Source organism: Chinchilla lanigera, unplaced genomic scaffold (genome assembly GCF_000276665.1).
Source record: "Chinchilla lanigera isolate Chin_1 unplaced genomic scaffold, ChiLan1.0 scaffold00003, whole genome shotgun sequence".
NCBI lineage: Eukaryota > Metazoa > Chordata > Mammalia > Rodentia > Chinchillidae > Chinchilla > Chinchilla lanigera.
The window spans coordinates 9,807,715-9,834,633 of NW_004955404.1; the positions used below are offsets into that span (position 1 = coordinate 9,807,715).

General features: G+C 40.7%; 1 protein-coding gene across 4 annotated transcripts in view; it reads left to right on the forward strand.

The window, feature by feature from the left end:
• Positions 1 to 26,919, forward strand: part of Nalcn (sodium leak channel, non selective) — a 291,122-nt gene that overhangs the window by 204,148 nt on the left and 60,055 nt on the right. For 2 of the 4 annotated variants that reach the window (XM_005374037.2, XM_013515982.1), the window contains exons 15-17: positions 3,471 to 3,607; positions 4,977 to 5,157; positions 20,276 to 20,349. In XM_005374037.2, the coding sequence (XP_005374094.1) occupies positions 3,471 to 3,607; positions 4,977 to 5,157; positions 20,276 to 20,349 (392 nt within the window). The remainder of the gene's footprint in view (positions 1 to 3,470; positions 3,608 to 4,976; positions 5,158 to 20,275; positions 20,350 to 26,919) is intronic. The other 2 variants (XM_005374038.2, XM_005374039.2) reach the window with 2 other exon arrangements.

The following is a 26,919-nucleotide window of genomic DNA, read 5'->3' on the forward strand; positions in this document are numbered from 1 at the left end:
ACAAGCTGGGGCTGCATGGGTAGTGAGGAACAAAAGCAGCCTTCAGAGGCTCAGTGAGAGATCCAGACCTTTTGTTTTAAGAGCAGTGGATACCATCAGCAGCTGTGGATACAGTGAAAGCTTTTAAAACCAAAAGTGAGATTTCTATCCAACAGAATGGAGAACAGATTAGAATGAGCCAGAACCAAGAGGGAAAAAAACAGGAAGGGAAGATGCCTGGGTGAGGTCTGTGGCCAGGCAGGTGCAGGAGAGGTTGGAGGGGATGGACAGCTGAGGTTTTAGGAAAGAGCCCCATGCTTTCATTTCAGTGACGAGTCCCAACTAATAGGCCAGGCACCCAGTCCTGGTGTATCTCAAGCCCCATGGTAACTTCCACAATGGCGTGCAGCCCTTCTGCTGCCACGAGCATCTTCCTTTTTATTGCCTTATTTCTCTCTTCACCCGCTATGCTTCTCCCTAAGTATTCTCTGCACATCTCCACCAGGGCAAGCGTTTCATTTTGTTGGCATTGGTAATAGAACTCCACCGAGTTACACACGGATGCGGTGAGGACAAGCGGTGACCTGTTTATGTCCACATCCCCGGGAGTCAGCGCAGAATCTGGCCTGTGGACTTAGAAATGACAGCATCAATGTAAAATGAACGAGTGGGTGAAGGAATAATTAGAGAGACTTCGTTTCTCTTCTACCTTATCAGCCTGTCTTTGGCCACGAATAACAATTGCCTTAAGGTCTGCTCTGTCTTAATAAGTTAATTGCTTTTCCTTTTTCTGGGTGCGGTAGTTTTTTTAACAGTCATATCGCTGACCTTTTAGAAAACAAAATTATTTCTCATAAGTCTTCACTGCTGGACAGAATCATTTCTCTAAGGCCCTCAGCACAAGCAGAAGCCAGCAAGTTTTGTTTTACGCCTTTGGAGTTAATTCTTTACCATCATTCTCATCAAATGAGCAGATTATCAAAGACGTGTCTTCTGCAGACACAACCACGCTTAAGTGCTGCATTTAGAGAAGGCGGCAAGCCGCAGTGGCCCCTTTCAAATGGGATTATCCTGAAGGCAGAATGGCAAAGGCTAAGCACCAAATCAAATAAGATGTGCAAGAGGCTAGGGTGGAACGTGTCTGCTACACCGAACAAAACTGGAAGAGCAATTTCGGTAGCAGAAGGAGAAAACCAGAAATCGAGACACATCATTTCTCTGTGAGCGCACATCCAGACGACAGCTGAGACACCCATCACGTTAGAATCTGTGGCCCCTGCAAAACTCCGCCCTCCCGCTCCCTCTGCCTGGGTTGTATTTTCACATGAAAGTAGCAGGAAAAGTTTGCTCCCTTTTCCTATGATCTGAGTTCTCTCAGCCTCCAGTGCTAATCTTTCCACAACCACAAGGCAAACTGTAATTGTAAGCAAAGGCACACTCAACAGGGGGACAAGGAGCTGGAGATGGTTGTGAAGTAGCCGGCTCCAACCTTCCAAAAGGTCTGCCCGAATTAAACGTAGTGGTTGGATGAGACGCAGCTGCAAGCTGGGAAGAGGACAGGAAGGAAAGGGCAAAGTGAGTTCCAGGCTGCAGAGAGATCAGAGAAGGGAAGAGGGCGAGAGAGAAGTAAAGGACACTCTCTGGAGAAGCGAGCGAGCGGGCAGAGGGTCAGAGCATGCGCGGTACTTCTGCCTGCCAAAGTCACTCTCTGTCGTTTCTCCTTAGTTCTGCCCCAGCTCCGGTTGGTGATATTAAGTCTCTGCCTCCCAGACACACAATTTGTACTAACCAATCCAAAAATGGGCAGCAGAGATGAATACACACTTCTCAGACAAGGAGATACAAATGGCAAATAAATATATGAGAAAATGTTCAACATCATTAGTCATTCGAGAAATGCATATTAAAACAACACTGAGATTCCACTTTACCCCAGTAAGAATGGCTAGCATTAAGAAATCAGCCAATAACAAATGCTGGCGAGGCTGTGGAGAAATAGGAACCCTTCTCCACTGCTGGTGGGAATGCAGACTGGTGAAACCACTGTGGAAATCAGTTTGGAGAGTCCTCAGAAAACTAGGTTTAGAGGTCCCATTCAACCCAGCTATCCCCTGCTGGGCATTTTCCCAGAAGATCTAAAATCATCATATCACAGTGATGTATGTGCACCTATGTTCATAGCAGCACAATTTGTAACTGCTAAAATGTGGAAGCAACCCAAATGTCCATCCACTGAGGATTGGATAAGAAAATTGTGGTACTTTTATATAATGGAATATTACTCAGCTGTAAAGAAAGATAAACTCGAGGCTTTTATAGGCAAATGGTCACAACTAGAGACCATACTCATAAGCGAAATAAATCAAACATACATGTGCAAGCACCGCATTGTTTCTCTAGTGTAAAGCCTGAAAGAGGTAATTTAAACTCGGAGATATGACAGACATTGGGAATTGATAGGAAAGCACTCATAGGTAAAGGATAACTGGGATATGGGAAAAGAGAAGGGAAAGAAGGAGAAAGTTTGTATATATGTATATGCAGGATATTTAACACAGGTGTTCTACTGTCCTGTATTTCCTTGCTGAAAGAAACTGTCAGTGAGACATTGGTTGACTAGCTTTGTATGTCTATATGTGTTTTCATGAGAAACTACATTGAAGATATCAATATGTAATACAATAAGCATTGTTAATTCCCTACCACTCTGTTTGTAACTCTGTAATGTCTGTACTGATCCTTTGCTATTTTGTAAAACGTTGTCGATCTGTTAGTATTTTCCTCCTTTTATTTCTAAAATAAAATAATATATATATATATATATATATATATATATATATTCTTAGGTAGATAAGTCAATCCATTTACTCGCTCTTACTCACAGAGGTATTTTATAGCATTTAGAAGGCAGGAGTTCTCAAACATCTTCTCAACCAAATAAGAAACTGTTGCTTTGCTGATCAAAGATGACTTCATTTAGAGCTAGTCTTTCTAATCCGCTAGACTGCCTGCCCAATTCTCCTGAAAGTTTCTCTCTTTCCAAATGTCACCACGTTAGCACGCTTCTGTGGCTCAGATTTTTATTATTTTTTTATTTCTAACTGTAGCACCTGGAAATAACCGTTTTTGTTTATTTAATAGTGTGAGTGATGTTAAAAGTTTAAAATGTACATGGGATGAAAAAGGTTTATTATCATGAGGAACAAAATAACATAAAATTTTCTTGCTCATTTTATTCTAATTTAGATTTTTAAATTGTTTTTGTTTTTATTTCCCAGAAAGTCAAAATTTTAGAACACACAGAACACCATCACAACGTGTGGCCGGAGAAAGAGGCACACTTGGTAGTACTTTGCTGCCATCTACTGGTCTCTCATGTAATTACTGTCGCCGTTCTAAAACTAATTTTCTGTAACATCTGTATATGGTGCTCTATCGGTTTCCCTCTTTTTCTTCTTTCTGGTTTTTTTTTTTTTCTTCTTCTTCCTTAGTTAAAGCAAAGTGAAGCAAATGCAGACACAAAGGAAAAGCTCCCTTTGCGCCTAAGGATCTTTGAAAAATTTCCAAACAGACCACAAATGGTGAAAATCTCAAAACTTCCTTCGGATTTCACAGTTCCTAAAATCAGGTATTGAAGTATTTCTTTCATTGTATGCCTCAGTTACATGGTGAGAGATTCATAGTAAATTGGGTCCAACCTCTCCAACACATACATAGGTGGGTTTCTTTACTGCTGTTTTTGAGTTGTTGCCTGTATTTTTCCTCTCTACCTCTATTTGAAAACCTGTGACCCCTGGACGCAGCGTGTCAGAGAAGAGGCAGTGTACAGCTGCCGGAAGAGAGACTCCTCCAGTCCCCCACTTCTCCCTAACTGCACCCCTAGGTGCATGGCAAGGGTACTCACTGCGCAGGGAGGGCGGATGGAGGTCAGCCTCTGCTCCTGCGTCCTGCAGGGATGTAATTGCTCTGCAGCCTTTTTATTTCAAGTAAATATAGAAACCACTGCAGCCAGTGGTTTGACTGCAGCATTTGATTAGACTGACATGTCTGGTCACAAGAGAATTTGGCTTCAACTGTTTAAAAGAACCATAGCATTTTACAGTTTTACTGACTTGACATTACCACTCCAGGTAAGCAAATGAGTGGAATAATAATATTCTAGTCCATCTTAATAATGAAAAGAAATTCTTCAGTGGTAGCTCAGAAAATCACAGGTAGGATCCAGATAATATGAAATTATTTACTTAATTAGCTTGTGAACATTTGGTGGGGGTGGTTACAAAAGTATGAGACTAGATATGGCACGCGAAATTTAAAATTCAAATAGGAAAGTGCAAGACACGCACAGCCTCATGCTGAGCCTGTGTGTGAGCACTGTTGTTGCACGGTTGCTTCACCCTGTCAACATTGTAAAGTCCATTGTGCAAAGTCAGGTGACTATGACATCACTAGTCACTAGGCTCATCTTCTGTGACCGGCATTGCGTTCGAAGTCCATGGGACATATGATTGGATTTGCAGCTCTGTCTTAGAAAAAGCAAAAGTTAGTGAAATTAGTCTTGAAGAGCTGTTATATAAATTTTCACTGTGTTTGGAGATCAGATTTTTCTTTGTCTTTAAGTGTAAAATTGCCTCTCAAGGATTCTCATGAGGAATGAAAGATTGGAAGGAAATATTAATTCTCTCAGGTCTAAAGGGAAAGGGAAAGTATCTTGTTACCATAAGAGGATCCGGAAATGCCTTCAGTTTCTGAATATCCTTGCTTTAAGTTATTTTGGAGACATTATTTGTGTTAAACAGGAGCCAATCAAGATTCAGGAAGCTCTTGTAAATTACATATTTTGGAAATGAAATCACCCCATGTTTTGTGTGGCCTGTCTTATTTCCTCTAATCTTTTGTCCCTGCTTTATCTTAGCTCAGGCAAGCGCATCACTGTAAAATGCCATCCCCGGCTCATGTCATTAATAATGCTTCGTGTCTGTACTTCGTTTGCAAAGGGAGAGTTTTATGAAGCAGTTCATTGACCGCCAGCAGCAGGACACTTGCTGCCTCTTCCGAATCCTGCCCTCGGCCTCCTCCTCCTCCTGCGATCACGCCAAACGGTCAGCAATTGAAGACAACAAATACATTGACCAAAAAGTAAGAACCACTCTGTCAAATGACCAAGTTGTTTTTAAAGTGAGTATGTTAGGGAAAAAAGCCAATGTCTCAAGGGAATAATGAAAATTGTTTTATTTGTAGAAGAAATCATTAAGCCGAACATTGTACCCCTGATCTGAACCCAGAAGCTGAGGCGTGATTGTTTTTCCAATTATGAATTTAAAACTGGCCTCGCTGTAAGTCAGCTTCTGGGCTGTGCTGCGTGGCAGCTGTGCTATGTGTCCTCACATCACTGGACAGCCCCTCCAGCTGCCTCTTCTCATGTTCAGAACATAGGATTGGGGTCGGCAAGCTTCGGTCGAGGTGTAATGATGACCACTTCCTCATCATCTGCCCAAAACCTCGCTTGGTGCAGTCACTATTTCAGGAAGAGAAACAGCAGAGCTGATGTTGTTACAAACTTATCAGATTTACTGCGGTCTGTTAACTTTTGAGTATGTGGCGGGGACTATCTCTAGATGAACTGTCTTACTGATGTTCTGCTTTGTCGTTTCAAAGCTGGGAATTTTTTTTCTCTAATTCCACAGTAAAATACCAGCCGGGAGCTATGTGCGCATAAAGCAGACCTATTATGTTATGTTTTAAAGAAAAATAATTTCCCATTTCTTCACTTTAAGAACACGGCATACGGCATAAAATGCATCCTTTTAGCACAATAATGAGTAACCGTATTCGCACGTGCACCTCCGTATGTCCTATAGATACCTGTGCAGAGATTATTCTATTGGTTTGGTAACATAATCACTGCACCCAGTAACAGTATATTCTGTTGGTTTGGTAACATAATCACTGTACTGCTCAGTAACGGTTCAATAGTATAATCCATTAAAAATGAAAGGACTGTAACCGGTATGTCGGAGATGAAGCAGTACTGTTTACAAAAAAATCTAATTCGCTTGCAAGTATTTCATTGATTCATTTCAGAATTCTTGGTCTGCTTTGTGTTCCCTTAAATTATTACCACCCCCTTGCTATTGCTGATAATGAAATCCATATTCCTGTTACCCTGTCACCTCGATTATGGTGGCGATTGTCTTTGCAGTACGGCTCTTCTGTCTCAAGAATTTCCATTTCTTTATTTTTCTCTCAGTCATCTATACATGTTATTCCTCTGTTTTATAGAACTCAAGATTATAGATGATAAGTGTGAAGCCTGTGGCTTTTTTTAACAAGAAGAGTCTCATTGGTTGGCTTGTGTCTTAGCTACTTTCTGTGTCACTGGGACAAAATGCCTGTCACCCACAGCTTCAGGGGGAGGGGTTTATTTTAATTCATGTTTCAGGCCGCAGTCAGGTGTCTCCAGCGTAAGAAGGCCCAGCAGAGAGGCCCGGTGGGGGGAGAGCTGCTCACCTCAGGATAGGCTACAGGCAAAGGGTGAGGAGGCGCTGAACAGGAGAAAACACCTTCCTGGCCATGCACCTCTGGGATTCTCTTCCTGACACCACGGGACCAGAATGTCCTCAGCATCCGGTCACCTTTCAAAGCCCATGTAGGAGCTCAGCAGGCTTTGGGGTGCATCTAGTTATAAACCATAACAGTTTGCCATGATCCGGGGGAAGCTTATGAGACTTTCTCTGTGCAGACGCCTTGTACATCATCTTTTGTCATCGGTACTGCTCAAACCGGGAAGAATTTTCAGTGTGCAGTCTCAGGTGTTTATTTGCCCAGGGACATTTCCGCTTGTTCCTGGTTCCGGTGTTACCTTACCATTTTAGCGTTACCCATTCCCCTTAGGGTTGCCATCTTTTTTATTCTTGTCTTGTGCTTTGCTGTATTTTTTTTTTTCTGCTTGTTTTTTCTTTTTAGCCACTAATTTGGTCTCTGTTGAGATCACCCTTCACTTTTAAATTTTTAGTGGAAAAATGATGATATGTGTATTAGTTTTAATTCTCCTTAAAGGCTTTTACCTTTTTTAAAATTCAGTTCGTCACTTCTGTTCTTCACAGTCGCATTTCACGCAGTGCCGTGAAGAGGACACTGAAGCAAAAGGCCCTGTGTCAGTGGATAAAAGAGTGGACAGACAAAGGCCTGTGCGCAATCAGTCTGAAAGTGCATTTTCTATATTGCTAGAAAGCAGATTTGTTTTCATTTGGGTTTTGGTGTTCATTCGGTTTCCAAAGCAGATCATAAAGCAGGAGCAAAATAACTGCCCATTCTGGGCTGTGGCTGTGACCTCCTGTCCCCAAGGAGAGGACCCAGAACTGACATAGACAGAGAACCCAAAGTGACAAAGCCATGACAGGCTGTTTAAATCCCTGGGAGCAGGATGCCACAGGAAACCCAGAACTGAAATATCAGTTCACGAGCACTTATTTTCTCTCTGAAGTGAAACAGGATGTTCCTCACACTTCCTGGACTTCATTTTCCTCATTTGATGAAGAAAACAATAAAGATGGTACCCACCAGGGAAAGAATCTGAGATCAGCTGCATCTCTCTCTGCACCCAGCAGCCCTCCCCAGCCTGCTTCTTGTTGGTTCAAGTTCAAAGAGCCTAAAACGTTATATCTGGCTTCTTTAATGCCATTGTATTTTCTGTAGCTTCTTTTTTATCCTCTCATTTAATAGATTTTTGTGACTCGCTGAAAATAAAATAACAATTCCAGTTTCATTCTATAACCTCACACTTCAGCCTCCCTTGTCCTCTCTTGAAATAGAATGAATTAACAGAGATACCTCACAGCTAACAATGACTGGAAGATTTGAAGGATGCAGGAAGACTGTAAAGTCAGTTGATTCAAATACATGTTATCTTAAAAAAAAAAAAAAAAGAACATTGTAAATCATGGTTATGTCACCCTTCATCCCATTTGTACCTGCGTGTTAGTCAGCTTTTCATCACTCTAACCAAGTACCTGGCTTATAGTCTCAGAAGGTTCAGTCAATGGCTTACTGGTTCTATTGCTGTGAGGCAGAATATCATGGTGGAAAGGGGTGGTGGAGCAAAGCTGCTCATCTTATGGCAAAACAGGAGGCAAAGACAGAGCAGAAATCCAGAAAGGAAGGGACTGGGGCTACATACAGTCCCCAAGACCACACCTGTATGATCCACCCTGTTCAACTACCCCCCGCATCCTGTTTCCATCACCTGCCATTAATACCATCAAATTAGGATGTTGTCTATGGATTAATCCACTCATGAAGTTAGACCCCTTGTGATCCAGTCACCTTCCAAAAGCCCATCAGCAACCAGGCGTTCTATGCAAAGAGCCTTAGGGATAACATATCATGGTCAAATTATGATAACTTAGTTGGCCCAGATGTAAGTAAACTGCAGCTGGAATAATGCTGATCACTTACTGCACCTGTTCTCCAGGTTAATGCTCCAATACAGAAAGTGACTCTGAGGACACGCCTGCCCCTCAGCAGCAGAACTCTAGCCTAGGAGCAACCAGGTCATCCGTGTTGCCCTCCATCCAATCTTAAATCCTCAACCTTTTTAGGCCATCTTTCCTTTTAGCATCTGCTGTTTTCAGTTTCGTCGACTACTGGTCCTGGGATTCTTCATAAACACTGAGGGTTTTTCAGCCCTGTTGAGAGCCACTGGCCAGAGAAACCTAAAACAGAGAATCCCTGGTAAATGAAGTTCAGTGTGAGGATTTAATGGAAGCAGAAATCGAAGAAAAAGCACTTTGGCACTTGCATTTAGCGATGGCAAGCCGTTTTCATTTTTATTAAGAACTCCAAAGGCCACTTAAAAACAAAGGCACAATAACCCTGAACAAAATCCTGCATACAGACCATAGCACGGATAGCTTTTCAGCAGTATTTTTCAGTTAACACTTGGAAATTTCTGTTAAAACCAAAAGTGCTTTAGAAATGCCAGTTGCCTTGAAGTGGTGGACCTGGCCTTTCATCCTCCTGGAAAACTACCCCAGCACTGTGAAAATTGAGGTTGTTTTTCCCCAGTGAGTGTTAAGCAAAAGGGGAGGTTGGCTTATTGGTGATTCTCACAGCAAGCACAAAGGAACACATAATAACACTTTTCCCTTGGTGGTTATCTGTGAAGAGCAACCTCTGACTTCCACTGCACCAGGAAAAACCACCTCTCCCCTGCCAGGGAAAACAGAGTTCCAGGGAACCAAAGATCACGAGTTAAGAGAAGAGAAAAGTAAACAACTGACAACCCCAAAAGGGGGCTGGAGTTTGATGAAGCATAGAAGAAAATCCAGAAGCACATGGTAGGTAGGATTTTCTCCAGGTAATTGCCCTGGCTTTGAACAGCGATAAGGAATCCCCATGGCAACCTCCCTTTGCAGAGGCGATATTTTTAGAACAACCCCTTTGACCACCTTTTCTCATATTTTACAACACTCATCCTTCCTTCAGCCGGGGGAGAAAGTATACAATGAGTAAGTCTTTGGAGGGGTCTGTGCAGAACCTGAAGGAGAACACAGGCGTGTCTTTCCTCCTGTCCTTGAGATGAAGGCCTCCCTTCCCACCTTCCCAGAAGCGCCATTCCCAGCCTTCTCTGTCACCACCTACTACCACTCCCATGGACAGCTGAGAGGGGTTCCTTCCCTGATTAAAGCATAAACTCCATGTCCTGGGAACGCTTTCCTACTTTTCAAGAGAAAAAGCGATCAGGCAACAGTTTCTGTTTGCATTTCCTCTACCCTATTGACATTAAACCTTAGCTGCCGTAAACAAAGTACTTGCTGATCCACTGAGAGGTGAGCTTGGCTTGTTGGCAATCTAATAACAAGAACAGTTCACTGGGCCCCCCAAAAATGAATTCTCCCTTCAAGGTCAAGTGTGCACACTGAGCACGTCTAGGGGTTCCTATTGGTTTTCAGCCTGCGCTCCTGGGTGGGGATCTTACTGTCCTGGCTAACTTACTGTTATTTCCGCTGTCCTGGCTATCTTACTATTTCCCAGATGGTCTGGAAACCCCAGTGAGTGTCACCAAGGCACATGAATCAGAGACAGATGGAGGGAAGAGAGCCTTCCCTTCCCCCAGCCCTGGGCCCTGGACTTCTTAGCAGAGTATGAGGAGTTCTCTCTTCTCTGCTTCCTTTTGCTAAGCTTATAACAAGTTCCTTTACAAGCCTCCAAAATTATCCATTAATATGTGTACAAAATAAAGCGGGACAGGATAAACCTAGTCACTATGCCTTGTTTATCGTTTTTTCATTTCCATGTGTCTTCTTTCAGTCAGTCACCCCGTAATCATAGAGATTATAGACTAGAGCACCCGCTAGTCATTGGCCTCTCCTCTAGACCCCGGGAATCCACGCATGAGAAAGATGTGTGCTGTGCCCTTCACAGGCTGATGGTGTGAGGAGGAAATGCACACGCAAATAGATGGATGCGAAAAGCACTCGGGAAGCATGAGCGGCGCCCCCAGTCCTCCTTACAGCGGAGGGAGACTGAAAGACAGGAAGTTGTTCCAGGCAGAGGGACCCGGCGGAAAGGCATCCTGGGCATGACAGGGCTGTTTGAGAGAAGCAGCGTGGAGCAGTGATTAAGGGAACGTAGTTCCAATTCTCATCTTTAAAGTAGAATTAATTCCTGTTTTCAAGATTTCTTATGAGAAATAAGATCACGTATATTACATAGCTAGCACTGCATCTGCCACAGACTGAGTCAGAGGCCCCTAAGCCAGATGGGCAGGTTACTGTCAGGAAGCCCGATCAGTTGTCACATTCAGCCAGCAGACTTCCGTTCCTCAATCCAGATGAAAGACTTTTACTTAAACCGACGTAACCTTCAGCTGTAACAGCCTAGGTGAGCACACTAGTTTTGGACTTATTTTCCTCATCATGCATGAGCTGACGTTTCATGGAGTTTGATTTTTGTTGATATTTCAGCTGCTGCTGCACTGTCTACCCAGTGTCTTAGACTCTCAAGAAGTAATTTAAAATGTTCTGTGAGATTCATTTCCTTCCATCCTCGCTGATTGCCATACGGCACATCTGTAATTTCCTATATGATTAAAGTGTTAGATGATTTGTTCTAGTAAGTCTCCACACAGCAAGTTACTCCGCCTGATCTATAATAAATCTGATAAATGTTTATGGAGAGAGAGACACAGACAGAGACAGTGAACAATCTGTTTTCTTCTCTAAGGCTTTTGCTCCTCTGGAAAGATTTTCTAAAGTAGTAGCTTAGCAGCTCTGCAGAATTATTGAGGATCTGTCTCTAGAAGAAGAGAGAGATATAAGGAATTTTATGATACAGCCGTGTGCTGTGTCTCAGAGGTATACATGGGGTGGCCCTGCAGAAAGAACCCGTCTTCATCACACCAAACACGCAAATGCTCTTGAGCTTGAAATTCCTCAGGGTCATTGAGAGCCCGCTTGTCACAGGAAATGAAAAGACACACAATATCAATTTGAGGTATTGTTTATTCATCTTTGTAGAAAATTACTGAGCTCAAGATAAAATATGATGTGTCCGAGGGCCCACCCTTTCTCTGTGCAGGGTGAAAAGTACTTTTCCACTTTCAGCTAACAAGAGTAGCAGTTCTCTACCTGTGTTCATTTTTGAAGAATAAGTAATTGTGCGATTCTTTTAGTTTGGCACTGTATGTAGCCTGTTTCTATCCCTGACTTGTGTATTTCCTGAGAGTCAAAGTAAATCAGTGTTTGAATAATGATTTTTCTTACAGCTAACAGGGGATGTTTTTAATTAAGAAGTTATTGTACTACCTCCAAAACAGATGCCAAAGACCTGAGTCACTTCAAAAGCTCTGTTTGAAATATATCATTTGGCCTTCTTTTTAAACTTTTTTCCCTGTTGAGTATAAACTTATGCATCGATTTTATTTTTCATTGTTCTGCTAGTCTTGGTGTGTTGTATTTATCACTAATAATAATGTTTTTATTATTTGTACCTGAAGTTCAAATGCAGTTCAAGCATAATTGAGTCCAAAGCCTGCTTCCTTGGATTACCACCGTGGCATAGGTTTTAAATTCACAGACAGTTGCCTGGTTAAAAGCACCTGACATTTTCTCTAGAATCATAAATCCACTCATCTTTTTCACCTCTGCAGATTTCCAGTCTTGGTCTTTCTATTTATATGAACCATAACCATTAAGTCATTTTGGCTTTTGCTCCTGTAATTAAGATCTACCTACCATATATTCATAGTTTCTTGTCAGCGAGAGCCATATATTAAACATATATAAATATTTTTCAATAACTAAAAGTACTGTTTTTCCCTCACACTTTGCATTGTTTTATCATTATGCCGGGTTAGATGATGTGTAGGATATCAGAGATTTGACCAAGTCAATCATAATCCCAACTACTGCTTTAGTGAATAAAGCATTGTCATAAAATATCAGTGTAAAAATGTCAACTCAGCCAGATTTACAATCACTTAGTTTCCAGTTTTACAAGATTCTCCTATCTATGAAGTTGACTGACTTCAAAATCATCAGTTCCCCATAATTTTTACCTCTTCACATATGTTGTTTCAAGGTTAACTAGATATGAAAAAGATGTAAAACAAAAGAGAGAAGAGAATAGAAGTAATGTTTTAATATTAATGCATTCTTCAAATATATCTCAAGCACCAATTATGCATAGTTTCAGATGCTGGAGAGAAATAGAGTAGGCCAGGAAAACACCATCCTTATATGGCACCTACTGCCTCATAGAACTCCCAGAGATAGAGCCATTTCACACAAGATGGGAACCCGCTCATGCTGTTTTTCCTGGAGCTCAGAGGAAGAGAAGGATTGATGTGTATATCAACTTGTGTGTGTGCGTGTATGTCTGTGCGTGTGTGTGTGTGTTGTCTGTGCATTTGCCTATTTGTATGCATATTTTATCTTCTGCCTGGTGTTTTTACAGAGTAGCATTTATACTATTGAAATAATTTAGGATTAAAGATCTTGACTCATCATCTAAAACTTCCTTTTCACAAAATTCACATCCTAAGGCACATTTCAAAGTTTTGTAACATGACATTATAATGGAATTCACCTTTATATACATCATAGTATGACCGTTTTCATCTACTGCCGCCTACATAAATCACCTTTTAAAATCCTTTCCTTCTCAGCGTAATGTCAACTACATAGAAAGTTTATTTAATAGAAAGCTCTTGCCATACACGTGATGTATCATATGAACTTAGATATTCATTTTCAGTTCATGGGTGCATGAAAAATTCAAATGTAGTCAAATGAGGCACCACCTTCAACCTATGCAATTTTAAGTAATTGCTTATTTCCAATGACTATATTTTATGTGGGAGACTTGTTCAGTACAGTGGCTCATTACAATAATTATACCTCCCTAACAGGAATGACATTCATTAAACCCTATTCATGGGACCGAGGTTTTGTGTTTCATGGTCATATGTTCTTAAAATGCTTTCCCATTTATTATTAATCTGTTAGTATTTTTAAAGTGAGCAAAGAAGAATAAGGCCACTTGAACTTTTTCCCTTTTAGAAACAGAAATATATTGTTAGTACTTCCAATCAAAACTGAAGTCAAATATTTATAGCGTTTGTGGTGTTCTTTTCTGAGTCATTGTTAAGGGTTTCACTCTGCAGATAATGGACACATGGAAGCTATGATTCTTTAGGGTCTACGCTAGCCGTGGCTGAACCTATGGCACACATGCCACAGAGGGCTGTTTGTATCGTTGAAAGCTTTAAAAGGTTCACCATCACTGGAAGGATTGCAGCCTCTCAGAGAGAGCTAACATTTCCTGAAAGGTCTATGACTACTTATAGGGGACTGAATTATCTGAAATAATGTTCTAATTCATTGAAAGTTGGGATGGATCCCTGATTTAAGGCATCAGTAGCTATAAAGTATAAATACTATGACCTTGCTGGCTTTAATGGGCTCAAAAACTAATAGATCTTTTTAATGTTTCAGATATGTTATTCTGACAATGAGTTACATATATAGAACAAGTAAAAAGATCACTTAGCTTAATTTTTTATTGTTTGGTAATTTGTAATGGTGCAGATTGGATCCAGGGCCTTGTGCTTGCTAACAAAATGCAATTGACCTACCGATTAACTATAATGCAATTTATATACCAATAAACTATATGCAGTTTATCTAACAAGAAACTATATCCCCAACCTATTTATTTTTTCATATTGATACAAGGTCTCACTAAGTTGCCCAGACTGGGATCAAGCTTGTGATTCTTCTGCCCAAATCCATGGACAGCACATAGGAGGCATTCAAAAGTAGATAACACACAGACCCCAAATAAAACCAGGTGCAAAAAAGCCAACAGCGTGATTTGTATAGAAGCATTGTCTGTCTTGATTACTTTTCTCTCACTGTTGAGACAAAATACCTGATGCCCACAATTAAAGAAAGGTTTATTTAGCTCACAGTTTGTGAAGGTTTCTGTCTGTAATCATCTGGCTCCAAGGCAGGGTGGTAAGGCTGAGGAGCAACAGTTCAAGGTGGCAGCAGACAACAAATGCAACAAGAGAAAAAGAGGCAAAAGGGCAAAAGGGAGAAGCAAGCCTCCTTCTCTCCCTTATATTGTATGTAGGCTACCCGCCCTAGGGCAGGTGCAGCATTCACAGTGCCACTCCCAGCACTAGACAATGAGCAAATCACACACTCTAGATTCAGCCACCTCCAAAAGCCCACCCCCCATGTCCATATGAGGCCTTGGGGGAGACATCCAGACATAAACCATAAATGTTCAAGGTTAGTTATAAAGTATCCATTACTTATGAGAAAAGGATCCCACCTTCTCAGTGTCACTCTGAAGAGCACCATCGGAGAATGGAGTAGAGACTGAACAGGCCAGGACAAGAGCAATGAGGAAAAGAGCAGACCCAGAGCACATTGAGATGGGATAGGTGGAGGGGTGGGAGATAAAGCCAGAAAACCCCCGCAATGCTACTGCATTAGTCACTAAACAATAGGAGACACTAAAACAACAGGAGAAAGCTCTGAAGGTGGAAGGGAAACAATGCATTGTTTGGAAACCCAATTTTGCCTTTAAAAATGGGAAAACTATTAAACTGAAATTCCTTACAAAAGCCTATTATAAGAAAAAAGATCAAAAAGCATACTATAAAAACATGCTCATAAATAGCTCTACCTATAGTACTCTATTCCTAAGTGAGTTAAAAGCCATTAGAAACTACATAAAATTGAAACCACAGCACATACAAGAATGAGAAAAACTCAGAAATGCAGTACTGAACTCAAAGGACTATGAAGTGATTAGACAGCCTGAGAGAAGTAGGGGGTAAAGAAAATGAAATTGCTGATGCCTGAAGAGAAATAGAATGTGAAGAAGAGGACATTTTTCAAGAATCAAAACAGAATGAAGAAAGAAGTGAAAATGATTTGCAAGAAAATGGCAAATTGGAGAAAGTCAAGAAGGTCTAACGTTTATATTATAGGAGTCCCCACAGAAGAATATCACAGCAAGAGGCCAGAACAAGCAGTAAACTTTTCTGAACTAGAAAAAGATTTGAAATTATGTATTGGAGACATACACCCAATACCTGAAAATATCAACTGAGAATAACCACAAACAAGACGTACACCAGACAAGTTACAAGACTTTAATTTAAAAGAAAACAATTTGATATCTTAAAAGAAGAAACTTGTAAGGGAAAGAGCATTAGGCCCTCATCAGACTTTTTAGCAGCAATAGTTTATATCAGAAGAAACTAGAGTAGTATATGAAAGATTGCCACGCAGAGAGTATGAAAGTCAGGGCTTTTTTCCCATTCTGGAAAACTGACTTTCAATTTTAAAAGGACAGAAATCTGTTATGAAGACATCATCATATAAGTCAAGTCATGCACAGTAGTGTTCCCTGAGGAAAGTACTATAACAATGCTTCATACAGGCAAGAAAACCCCAGTGTTCACTCAGACATTGCCAGAACTGGGGACAGCTATTCCTATGTACAAGCTAAGACAACATGAAGACTGAAATAAAGAATAGAATTTGTGAGAGCTCTGTGCTGTATAATACAGGGATAGTACAATGGGCAAATGAGGAAAATGGAAGGAATATATGTAAACATTTTTAAAATATCCATTAATTGTCTTGGTTGTGTTCACTATTGTTATTCTGCGGCTATTGTCTATAAACAAAACTCGCAATTATGAGATAGTCTAATTTTGTCATCCCTTGCATCTTTACTTATCAAGAATCTTGAAGCGGGAAGAAAAACAAAGGATATGGATGTCATAGAGAAGAGTTTAGGTAAAATCATCTTGTGCTGAATTTAAACTGAAACTATCAGAATCAGTTTTAGTCAAAGTCCTGCAGACAGTGACCAGCTCAGTAACAGCGAGTGTTGCTGGACTCTGGATGTGTTCTTGAAAAATCACTTCTCAGTAAATAAACCAGAGCTGCTTGGAGACCAGTGATTTGGACAGGAAGTATATGTATAGCCTTGGAGCATCTTCTCATACCTGACCTCAGAGAGCCTCAGAACCCGTGTGAGGTCCTACCAAAGGCACCAGCGAGCCACTTTGATGAGCTCCCGGTGAGCACTGAGATCCTGGGACCTACGATAAAAATAGCAGTGGCAGTAAATGAGTGCATCAACTATGCTTCAACCTTGAGTTCAAAATGATATTTTAAAAATAGTAATTAGTCGTCAAGAAGATGACTGAAAATCAATTAGCTACGTAAAAACTACAAAGTAAAGGTCAAGAATCAAGCACTTACGTGATTTTTTTCCATCTGAATTGTACCACTGGGCAGCCAGATAATATAAGAGATGAAATACCTCATGTAAAAAGTAATCCAACTAGTAAATAAGAAGGAAATGACAAGTTTGCCAGCTGAATGAATTCGCGTATCTTTGGAGTGGACATCAGTGCTGTTAATATCACAAAGACGGCCCCAGGCAGCAGGTGTCTACTGGTGCAAGAACAAGACCCCACCTGTGTCTGCCGAGGGGGTCAGCCCACGTCTGCCTGAGGAAGTCTCTGAACCCAGCTCCCAGTTTGCAGGAAAGGTGGAGACAGAGGAAGACACTGAGTCACCCCAGGAGACGCGCTCAGCGAAATCCAGACTCCCAGAAACCACAGGTGAAACGTCCCCGGGTCTTTTACTTAGAAGACATGGCCAAGAAATCAGTGACGGCCCTCCCTGGTGCATCTTCCCGGTCCAGGTTTTCAAGCACAAATAGTTACGTGAATTGAGCTGGAATTCCAGGCCCTTGGATTGTGTGTTAATGTCACAATTCTGGGAACATCTTTTAAGTTAAAAGTTTAACATTTTAAAGATAGCAATTTTGTGTTACTTTAACATATCAATTAATTTATTGTTTTCTAATAATTTGTTTTCACTAATTCAATCAAGGAATTGTCATATTGTGGAGTTAAATATTTTGGATTTACATATTAAATGCACATAAAAATGTATTTTGCAACTATTCTGTTTTTGTTCTTCAACGCAAAATCTATGTAAATATGCCCCCTTTACCCATTTTTTAAATTTCTACATCTCTGATGCATTTAGATACAGAATGAGCCACTACTGCCTTCTTGCATAACCACGATTTAAGAGCTCAGAACTATAAATTACTTATGAGACGCATCTGTGTATTCCTTGCTTTACTTTAGGTTATTGTCAGTATCTTCTAGGGCCAGACGAGGGCGCTGCAGAGTAGTGTAGCACGGAGTTCTTTGTGACTAGCTGAGACTGTTCTTTGCTGAAAAAAAAAAAGAAAAAATGCACAGCTTTACTATCGCTGTAAGAACAGAAGGGATGGCTAGATAATCACTGTAGACCTTTACTACTGTGAAAAAGAACAACTGAAATATATAACTATCTAAATACATATTGTATCTAGTATAACAATTGCATACGTACCAAATACGTACTTTAAAATATCTATTTTATATTTATGAAATATTTCTACATCATCTTTGATACATATTACTTTTACATGTATGCATCTATGTATATACCCTTTCTTTCTTCTTTCAAGAACATCCCAAAGCTGAATCTAAAATTCTTCTATTATGCAATGTTTCTTCCTCTACTTCTGCTGTTAATTACAACACCAGCTTTCAAGTGTTCCCTACACTTTCAAGTGTAGGGCTTAACACTGCATTTTGCTTTTATCATTTTAAGCTTGGGACAAAGGAGACTTTGTAGCCTTTTAGCAACTTTTTGCAGTGCAGAAGTCATTTGAGGAAACAGTGCCCCAGATCCCATCCCGAAGGCTTTTCCTACCATGGAAATATGTCGCGTGTCGGCCACTCCACGGCAGGGGCAGTGGGCAGGTGTTTGAACTCAGGCTGCCACCTCCAGTGGAGAAGGTGGCTAAGACCGACACCGTCCTCCAGGTTGAGCTAAGAGGAGGATCTGTAGCCTCTGAAACTGCATGTGTCTGGAGATGTCACCGAAGAAGATACTCCACCATGCTGGGGTCCATCAGTGGGGTCTTCTAGCCCCAGAATCTGTCAGTAACATCCCTTAAGAGATGTGCTATCAGCTCAGGAGATTAAATCAGTGCTCCAAATCCCCTCTGTAAGGGAGAGGTGAAGATGTGTCAAAGTTTCCTGTCCCATCTCTGTAGATAGCCCTCCATATGCTAAAGAAAACATAACTTCTAAATAAATGACACCTTCTCCTGTCTCCCTATCTACACATTAGTCTATTCTCCTAGGAGTTTTAGTGAATAACAAAATTCAGTTTTTCATTATGAAAATCAAATAAGTAAAACAAGTATGCCAGCTTTCCCGATGAAGGGGAAATTGCTAACCTGTTCAGTGATTCTCCCCTTCCTTAAAGATCTCCTGGGAAATAGGAAAATTACATGGCAAATGATGATGTTCCTCTGGATTGTCAGTTGCGATTGGAAAGACCAGTTTGTGATTTAGGTTCTTTTTATGGCCATTGGAACATAATGGTCAATCCCACAGCATTTGTTTATAGCTTGATTTGTAGGTTGGGGCTCTACGGCTTTGTGTCTCAACCTGCCTAACCCTTCTTGAAAAAACAGTTAGGTGGCCTGTTTTTACTAAACAGTTTTCTGTCTCCTGCTTCTTTTCCTTCCTTTAACTTTGTTTGGGGCATGCTGTTCCTTGTAGTATTTCCTGTAGTTGCTTTGCTTTAAAACCCAACTACCATAGCACTTGCTCTGGGTGCACACTTCCACTTCACCCATGGCCACCTTTGCTACAGAGTCTCCTTTGTCCTTCAAGGCCACTTCCTCTTCTTTGGCAAGCTCATCTCTGTCTGCCAGACACCCAGTTCTCCCCCAGTGTGCATGTAACAGCCCCTCTCACCTTCTCTACTGAACTTGCTGCCCAGTACTCGAGCATCTGCTGTATTGTCCTTTTCACTGAGGACGTCATGTGTGCCCCCTCAGTAAGCTATTTGACTCCAGATTCCAAGAACTCCGATTTGTAGCTATCCTTTAGCTGCATCTGTCACTATAACCCTGCCAAGTGCTCAGTAAGCCTAAGATGGTCTATTGGTGACCGTGAACAGGTATTCTGCCTTTCTTAGCACTATTCTAACTCCTGGAGTTGCATTTTCCAGCTGTTTGTTCAGGAATCTCCCTCTGATGGTGCACTTCCTTGTTTTCTCCCTCTCCTTCCCTTTTTCTGACCATCTTGGCTCCTTGTACATTTGCCATGAATCTACCTTCCGCCACTAGCAAGCAAGACAGGCTGGGTTTGGGGAGTGTGTATCTTGGCTACACTCGGCTTCCAGGATTTGCTTTAATCCTCTTCTCTAGAAGAGTTCCTCCACAGTCAACCAGGAGGTCCCCTTGAAGCCCATCTTCGGACTCCATGTCTGTGGACAAATCAGCTCCTAACCTTATATTCAAATTAGCGTTGGATCCCAGGCCAAGCCCCGCCAGCACATGTTACTGAAGAGTGATGAATAAGCAGTCCGATATTAGTCTCTGCGTTAAGTTCTTAGGCAACTGAGAAACCCGTTTAGATGAAGGCCAGGCCATGACCAGCGACACACCACCGTCTCTTCATCCCACAGCTGTGCCATGAAGCTATATAGGTTCACTTGCAGTCCTGCTCAAACAAAAGTAAAAGCTAAAATGAATATTAAACAACAGAATCAGTTACGTGATGGTCCTTCGGTGAAAAGCATTTCCGTTTAATGTTTTAGTGGTGCCATCTATTTAGTGATGTCTTGGTGTATGATTCTTTGACATTCCACAGCTAAAGTCAGCGCTCTTCTGCTTTCAGCTTCGCAAGTCTGTGTTCAGCATCAGGGCCAGAAATCTTCTGGAAAAAGAGACGGCAGTCACTAAAATCTTAAGGTAAGAACAATAAACATTGACATACACTTAAACACAAGTAGGATTATATTAAACAAAAGGGAGCTGTTTTAATGAACTAATTTTCTGGGAATCAGCATATACTTTATGCTAGAAAGCAGCTTTGCATATCTATCCACTTATAAGAATGTCAGAGACATTACTGACATCCTTGTTGAAAGTAGTGTACTAGCACAATAGGCCATTTCTCTTCTTTCAGGTATTTAAACATAAATTCTAGGCATAAATGTTTATAAAAAGATGAGAATACTTTACTGTTATTCTTAGGCTTTATATATTTTGTGATAGCCAAAAGAAAGGACATAATTATAAACATTATGGTAAGAATGCAAGTAATAATTTTAAAGTCAATTACTTTTTAAAGTAATCAAGATTTATCAAGCAATAAATAACATATATGAAAAATCATTAGAACTAAAAGCACACCTATCTTAGAGTGTCTATGAAGATGTAATTGTCATGCTTCTTTCTAAAATATACCTTGAAATGAAGTATTGATAAGGAAATTTAAACTACCCATTTATAAGTGTAAGACTGCATGCTGTCAGAACTACAGGCTGTAGAGTAACATGATCAGCGTAAAATGCATGAGCGTTTGGAGTATCTTTACCACTGCATACATTAAGTTCGCATATGTGACAGAAATACCTAGTGGAAGACAGGGGAGAGTGCCCAACAAGACAGGTGGACCCCTTCGTGCTAGGAAGCGCTGTCCAAACTTGTGTTGAGTGGAAGGACTTTGACTCTTCTACTGGATTCCTTACAGGAATGGCGTGAAAGCATTTTCCTAGATAGTACGTTACTGTAACTTGGAAAACTGTAATGAGAAAATAAAACCAAGTGTATGTGATATAAGAAACTGTCTTTACATTATAATTCTACCTAAAATTTGTCTGCAAAAAAAAGAAATTATACCTAAGGAAGGCAGTGTCCCATGTATTAGCTCCCTACATTGGCTGTTCATGCGCAGAGCTGCACATGGGTTGGAGTAGCATTTATGGGGTGCAAATAAATCGTTGGGTCTTGAGTAGTACCATTACAGAATATGAGGACGAATCCCAGCGTGGGCTTGCTCTGAGTGGCGGGTCCATCTGTGCTGAGATGACCATGGCATACAGCTGGCCTTGAACACTTTACAGTCTCCGCAGTGGTTACTCAAGCTGTATCCGCTTGGACAAGTTCATGACAGGGTCTACAGAAAAAGGTCGCTCTGCACACCAGAACAAGAAATGCCCTTCCCACTAGAAACCATTTGCAGGGAATACTCTGATAAAACAGCAACCAGCTCAGGCCCTCACCTGCCCAGGACACCTGCCATCTCATAAGTGTGCTGTGCCAGGGACCCAGAGAGTTTCCAGAGCACAGGCAGCACGGTCTGTAAGAAAGACACCCGCCCTCTCCTCCTGTGCACTTTTTAAATAACCGATCTTCTCCCTTGGCTTACAAAATAAAAGTGAAACTAACCTGCCCAGCATCTGTGGTATGTGTTGGTCCAGGCTGTACCATACTAGGGCCCCCCAAGGTGACAATTCCCACATGAGCATCTCCAGGAGGAGGGTCCCATTGGGCACCATCTTATTATCTATCTAGGTGACAATTTTACTTGGAAAACCTCCTTCCAAGAGTATGTCTCCCTTAGAATTGGGCTTTAGGAATCACATGGTTGCCACGGGGTATGTGTTCACATGTCATTTAAACTGGAAAAATAGAGTCACACCTTCTCTGACAGATTCAGCTCAGTTTGACAGTGCAAAGTGGCTTAATAAGGGCACAGTGTCACAACGCTGAATGAGTTGGATGGATGAGGCGAGAAGGCATTTTCTCAAAACTCTAACGCATCCACAACAGTGGGAGAAGTGATGTGGCAAGGGGAAATTTTAATCATCAGCTTTAATATAGAGAAAATTAGTGGATTTTTTGAAATAAAAATTCGTGGTGTACATGAGAAAAAATTGAAGACTTTCAAGGAATATGAACTCCTTCAAACTTCCACACAATTGTGTAGTCTGGGGTCTAGTCATATTTTACTACAGCCCAGCAAACTAAGACATGAGAGGCGCTCCTTAGCACAATCTTTGCTGCTACCTAAATAAAAGGGTAAGTTGGGCTAGGGCTATAGCTCACGGGCAGAACCCTTGCCTGGCAAGTGCAAAACTCTACATTCAAGCCCTAGCATAAGGAAAGATGAGGGTTTGAGAAACAAAGCCCCTGCTCTAACATAGGACCCCGGGCTGGCCCAGCTCAGCGTGACTTGTCCGGTCCAGTTACCTTGCCTTCAGTTTTCTTATCTGCCTTTATGCTGGATACTTTCCAGGAAGTTTGTCTGAAAAACCTGTTGAAAGATTAAAGTCAGGGGCTGGGGATTTAGCTCAGTGGCACAGCACCTGCGTGGGAAGAGCAAGGTAGTGAGTTCGATTCCCAATACTGGGGAAAAAAAAAAAACAGATTAAAGTCAATTTTAGTATTTCCTCCGGGGAGGGAGATCACCTGTTAAACAGTCCCCATAGTCTGCCAGAAGGGACAGGTCAGGTGGAAATTCGTTAGGACGTAAGGTTTGCTTTAACTGTGGCCAAGGTCAAGATCTGGTTGAGATTGGCAAGGTTCCTCTATAAGAGTTTGGACCGTCCAGGACACACCAGGTAACAGGTGCCTGCCCTTGTCAAGTAGCAGGTACCATTCTGGGGAAGGAGACTCCCCTGTACCTCTCTGCTACTTTCTGTGCCCTTGAGTTCAACATTTCACCTATTGGTTACTCAGAGCGACTTTGCCCTTCTATTTTCTACTTTCCTTCCTTCTTGATTTGATTGATTTCTGAGAAGAGGGAAAATAAATGATGACAATGTTACCATCTTTACATGTGAATGTTTTTTCTCCTTATTGTACTTTTAACCATATACATGTGTCACCTTTAAAAAAACAAATATAACTGAATTTTAGAAATGGTATTTTCGGGAAAATACCCAGAAGGGGAATAGCTGGGTTGAATGGGACCTCTAGACCTAGTTTGCTGAGGAATCTCCGGACTGATTTCCACAGTGATTTCACCAGTCTGCATTCCCACCAGCAGTGGAGAAGAGTTCCTATTTCTCCACAGCCTCGCCAGCATTTGTTATTGGTTGATTTCTTAATGCTAGCCATTCTTGCTGGGGTGAGATGAAATCTCAATGTTGTTTTAATTTGCATTTCTCGAATGACTTAATAATGTTGAACATTTTCTCATGTATTTATTTGCTGTTTGTATTTCTTTATCTGAGAAGTGTGTGTTCATCTCAGCTGCCCATTTTTGGACTGGGTCTTTGAATTTGGGGGGCCTGATGTTTTTTAATTCTTTATATGTTCTAGATAGAAGCCTTTTGTCTGAGGGACAGTCAGCTAAAACTTTTTCCAGGTTTGTGGGTTTTCCTTTTACTCTGCTGGTGATTTCTTTAGATGTGCAGCAACTTTTCAGTAAGATGAGATCCCAGTTGTTGATTCTTTGAAGTATTTCACATGCAATTTGTTTTTTGTTCATGAACTCCCTGCCTACCTCTATGTCTTCAAGGTTTTTACCTACTTTCCCTTCTAATAGATTTAATGTTTCTGTTTTAATAATGAGATCTGTGACCCATTTTGACTTGAATTTGGTGCATGGTGGTAGACTTGGGTCTATTTTCAGTCTTTGGCAGGTAGCAAGCCAATTTTTCCAGCACCATTTATTAAAGGGGTATCATTCTTCCAGTGGGTTTGTTTGGCCCTTTTATCAAAGATTAGGTGGCTGAGTGTGTTTGTGGTTGTGTCTGTGTCTTCCAGCCTGTTCTACTGATCTCCTAGTCAGTTTTTTAGCCAGTACCATGTTGATTTTATTACAATAGCTTTGTAATATAATTTCAGGTGAGGGATTGTGATTCCACCTGACTTGTCCTTGTTGCCCAGGATTGCTTTTGCTATTCTGGGTCTCTTCTGGTTCCAGATGAATGTAAGGAATGTTTTCTCTAGATTTGTGAGGTATGCTAATTGTAGTTTAATGGGAACTGCATTGAATCTGTACAACAATTTTGGTAGGATGGCCATTTTCACAATGTTGGTTCTTCCTATCCATAAGCAAGGAATATTTTTCCATTTATTGAAATCCTCTTTTTTCTGAGTACTGCAGTTTTCATTGAATAGATCTTTTACTTCTTTTGTTAGATTGATTCCTAAATATTTCAATTTCTTGGAAGCTATTGTGAAAAGTATGGTTTCCTTAATTTCTCTCTCAGTCTGGTTGTTGTTTGTGTATAGGAATGCTATTGATTTTAGGGTGTTGACTTTGTATCCAAAGTCAACTGCTAAATTTATCAACTGCTGAATTTGTTGATTAATTCCAGGAGTCTTCTTGTGGAGTTTTTTGAGGTCTTCCGTGTAAAGTATCATGTCATCTGCAAATAGTGATAGTTTTACTTCTTCCTTTCCTATCCTTATTCCTTATTCCTCATTCCCAGAAGATCTGAAAACATCATATCACAGTAATGTATGTGCACCCATGCTCACAGCGGTGCAATTTGTAATTGCTAAATTGTGGAAGCAACCCAAATGTCCATCCACTAAAGACTGGGTCAAAAAATTGTGGTGCTTTTATATAATGGAATATTACTCAGCTATAAAGAAAGATAATCTAGAGGTTTTTATAGGTAAATGGTCACAACTAGAGACCATACTCTTAAGTGAAATAAATCAGACCTGCATGTGTAAGTAACATATTGTCTCACTAGTATAAGAACCGGAAAGAGTGAATAAAAACTAGGAGGTATGCTAGACATTGTGAAAGGAAAGGAAAATGCTCAAAAGTAAAGGGCAACTGGGATGAAGGAAAAGAGAAGAGAAAGAAGAGGAAATTATGTATGTATGTATGTACATACAGGATAGCTAACATAGTTGTACTACTGTCTTCTATTGCTTTACTGAAAGGAACAGTTAATGATTACTTGTTTGATCAATCTTGTATGTCTCTATCTGTTTTCCTGAGAAACCACTTTGAAGACATCAATACATAATACAACAACAATTGTTCGTATCCTACCACTTTGTCTGTAACTCTGTATTGTTTGCATTGTTCTTATGCTATTTTGTAAATGGTTGTCTGTTACTATGTTTTCCTTCTTTCATTTTTAAAATAAATTTTAAAAAACTCTAATAGATATGATACCAAAAAAAAAAAAAAAAAGAAATATTTTTTTTGAAAGTGTTTGGGATTGTAGCACCCAAGTAGACAGAGTCTTGGCAGTAATCTTAAAGAATTCCAATTCTTCCTACGTGGCTGGTTTGACCAGTTGAATGACCTACTGTCCAGAAAAAGGAGCTAGACTAATGGTCTAAAGTTCAGATAAATGTGTTGGAGGGAGGGACTGAGCTAACACCAACAACCTTATCTTGTTTCTCAGTCCTAATAATTAACCTGTCCGGTTGCTGGTGGTCTCAGTTCTCAGAGGACTCACATTTGCAAATATCTGTCTTCCACTTGAAATAGAATCCATATTATTCCAGCAAATAGTATGTATATATCACTGTGAACAGGAAATTCCAGCCCATGAAGGAAAAGTCTCAGAATGACAGAGCACCGGTGTCCGGGGCTGTTACTCTGGTAGAGTGACGCATTTCCACACACAGGCATCTTTAACTTATGTCCTTATGCTTACTATTTAAAAAAAAAAAAAAAAACTAATTGCCCTTTTGAGATATGGGAATGAATTTCTGAATCTAGTTGACAATCCTGGATGAGAAAAAGGTGGTCCATCTGTAGGGAATTTGAGCACGCTGGACCAGGCTCAAGGACAGAGGAGCTTCTGTGCTGTTTCTTTCAGGATTTATCTGGAGAGAACTTTGAGAGACAGAATGTTCCACTACCTAAATTATAAAATCTTGAATTCACTGCTGCACTGACTTACACCCCACTGTTCAGCTCCGCTGAAGAAAGGTTCCTTTCAAAAGCCAGTGACCTTTTCTCTGCCTCCAACGAAATCAAAAACAAACAGCAATGTACTTCCAAAGTACCAGCACCTCTGCTGAGAGCTCTTCTCCTCCAAAGCCCTGAAATGGAGCAAAACGCATTTTCATTCCTGCCTGGCTATGTGAATACAGAAATGTCACAACAAAATAATTAAACATGGTGCATTATTTTAGAAAGTCCCATCCTTCCACGGGTTGCCATAAGTATCTCATTAGCTAGAACAGTATCTTCATGACTTTGTTAGATTCTGAGACTCTGTGATATTTGCATTCTGTTAGCTAGATACAAGGCACAATTTTCTCTGCTCTGCACTCATTATAATACTTTTCTAAAGTCTAATGAATATTTTTTATTGGAGTTTTACCATTAAGTACATTTAATGGAATATATAGGGTTAGTTTTTCTCTTATCACTTTAAGAGAATCCTTTTCATTGACCACAAATAAAACTTGTATGGTATATATATATTATTTTTCCTGAAAGAAGTGCCCAAAGACATCCATTCATCCATCCACCCATCCATCCGTCCATCAATCCATCCATCCATCCATCCATCCATCCATTCATTCAAGAAAGATATTTGTGTC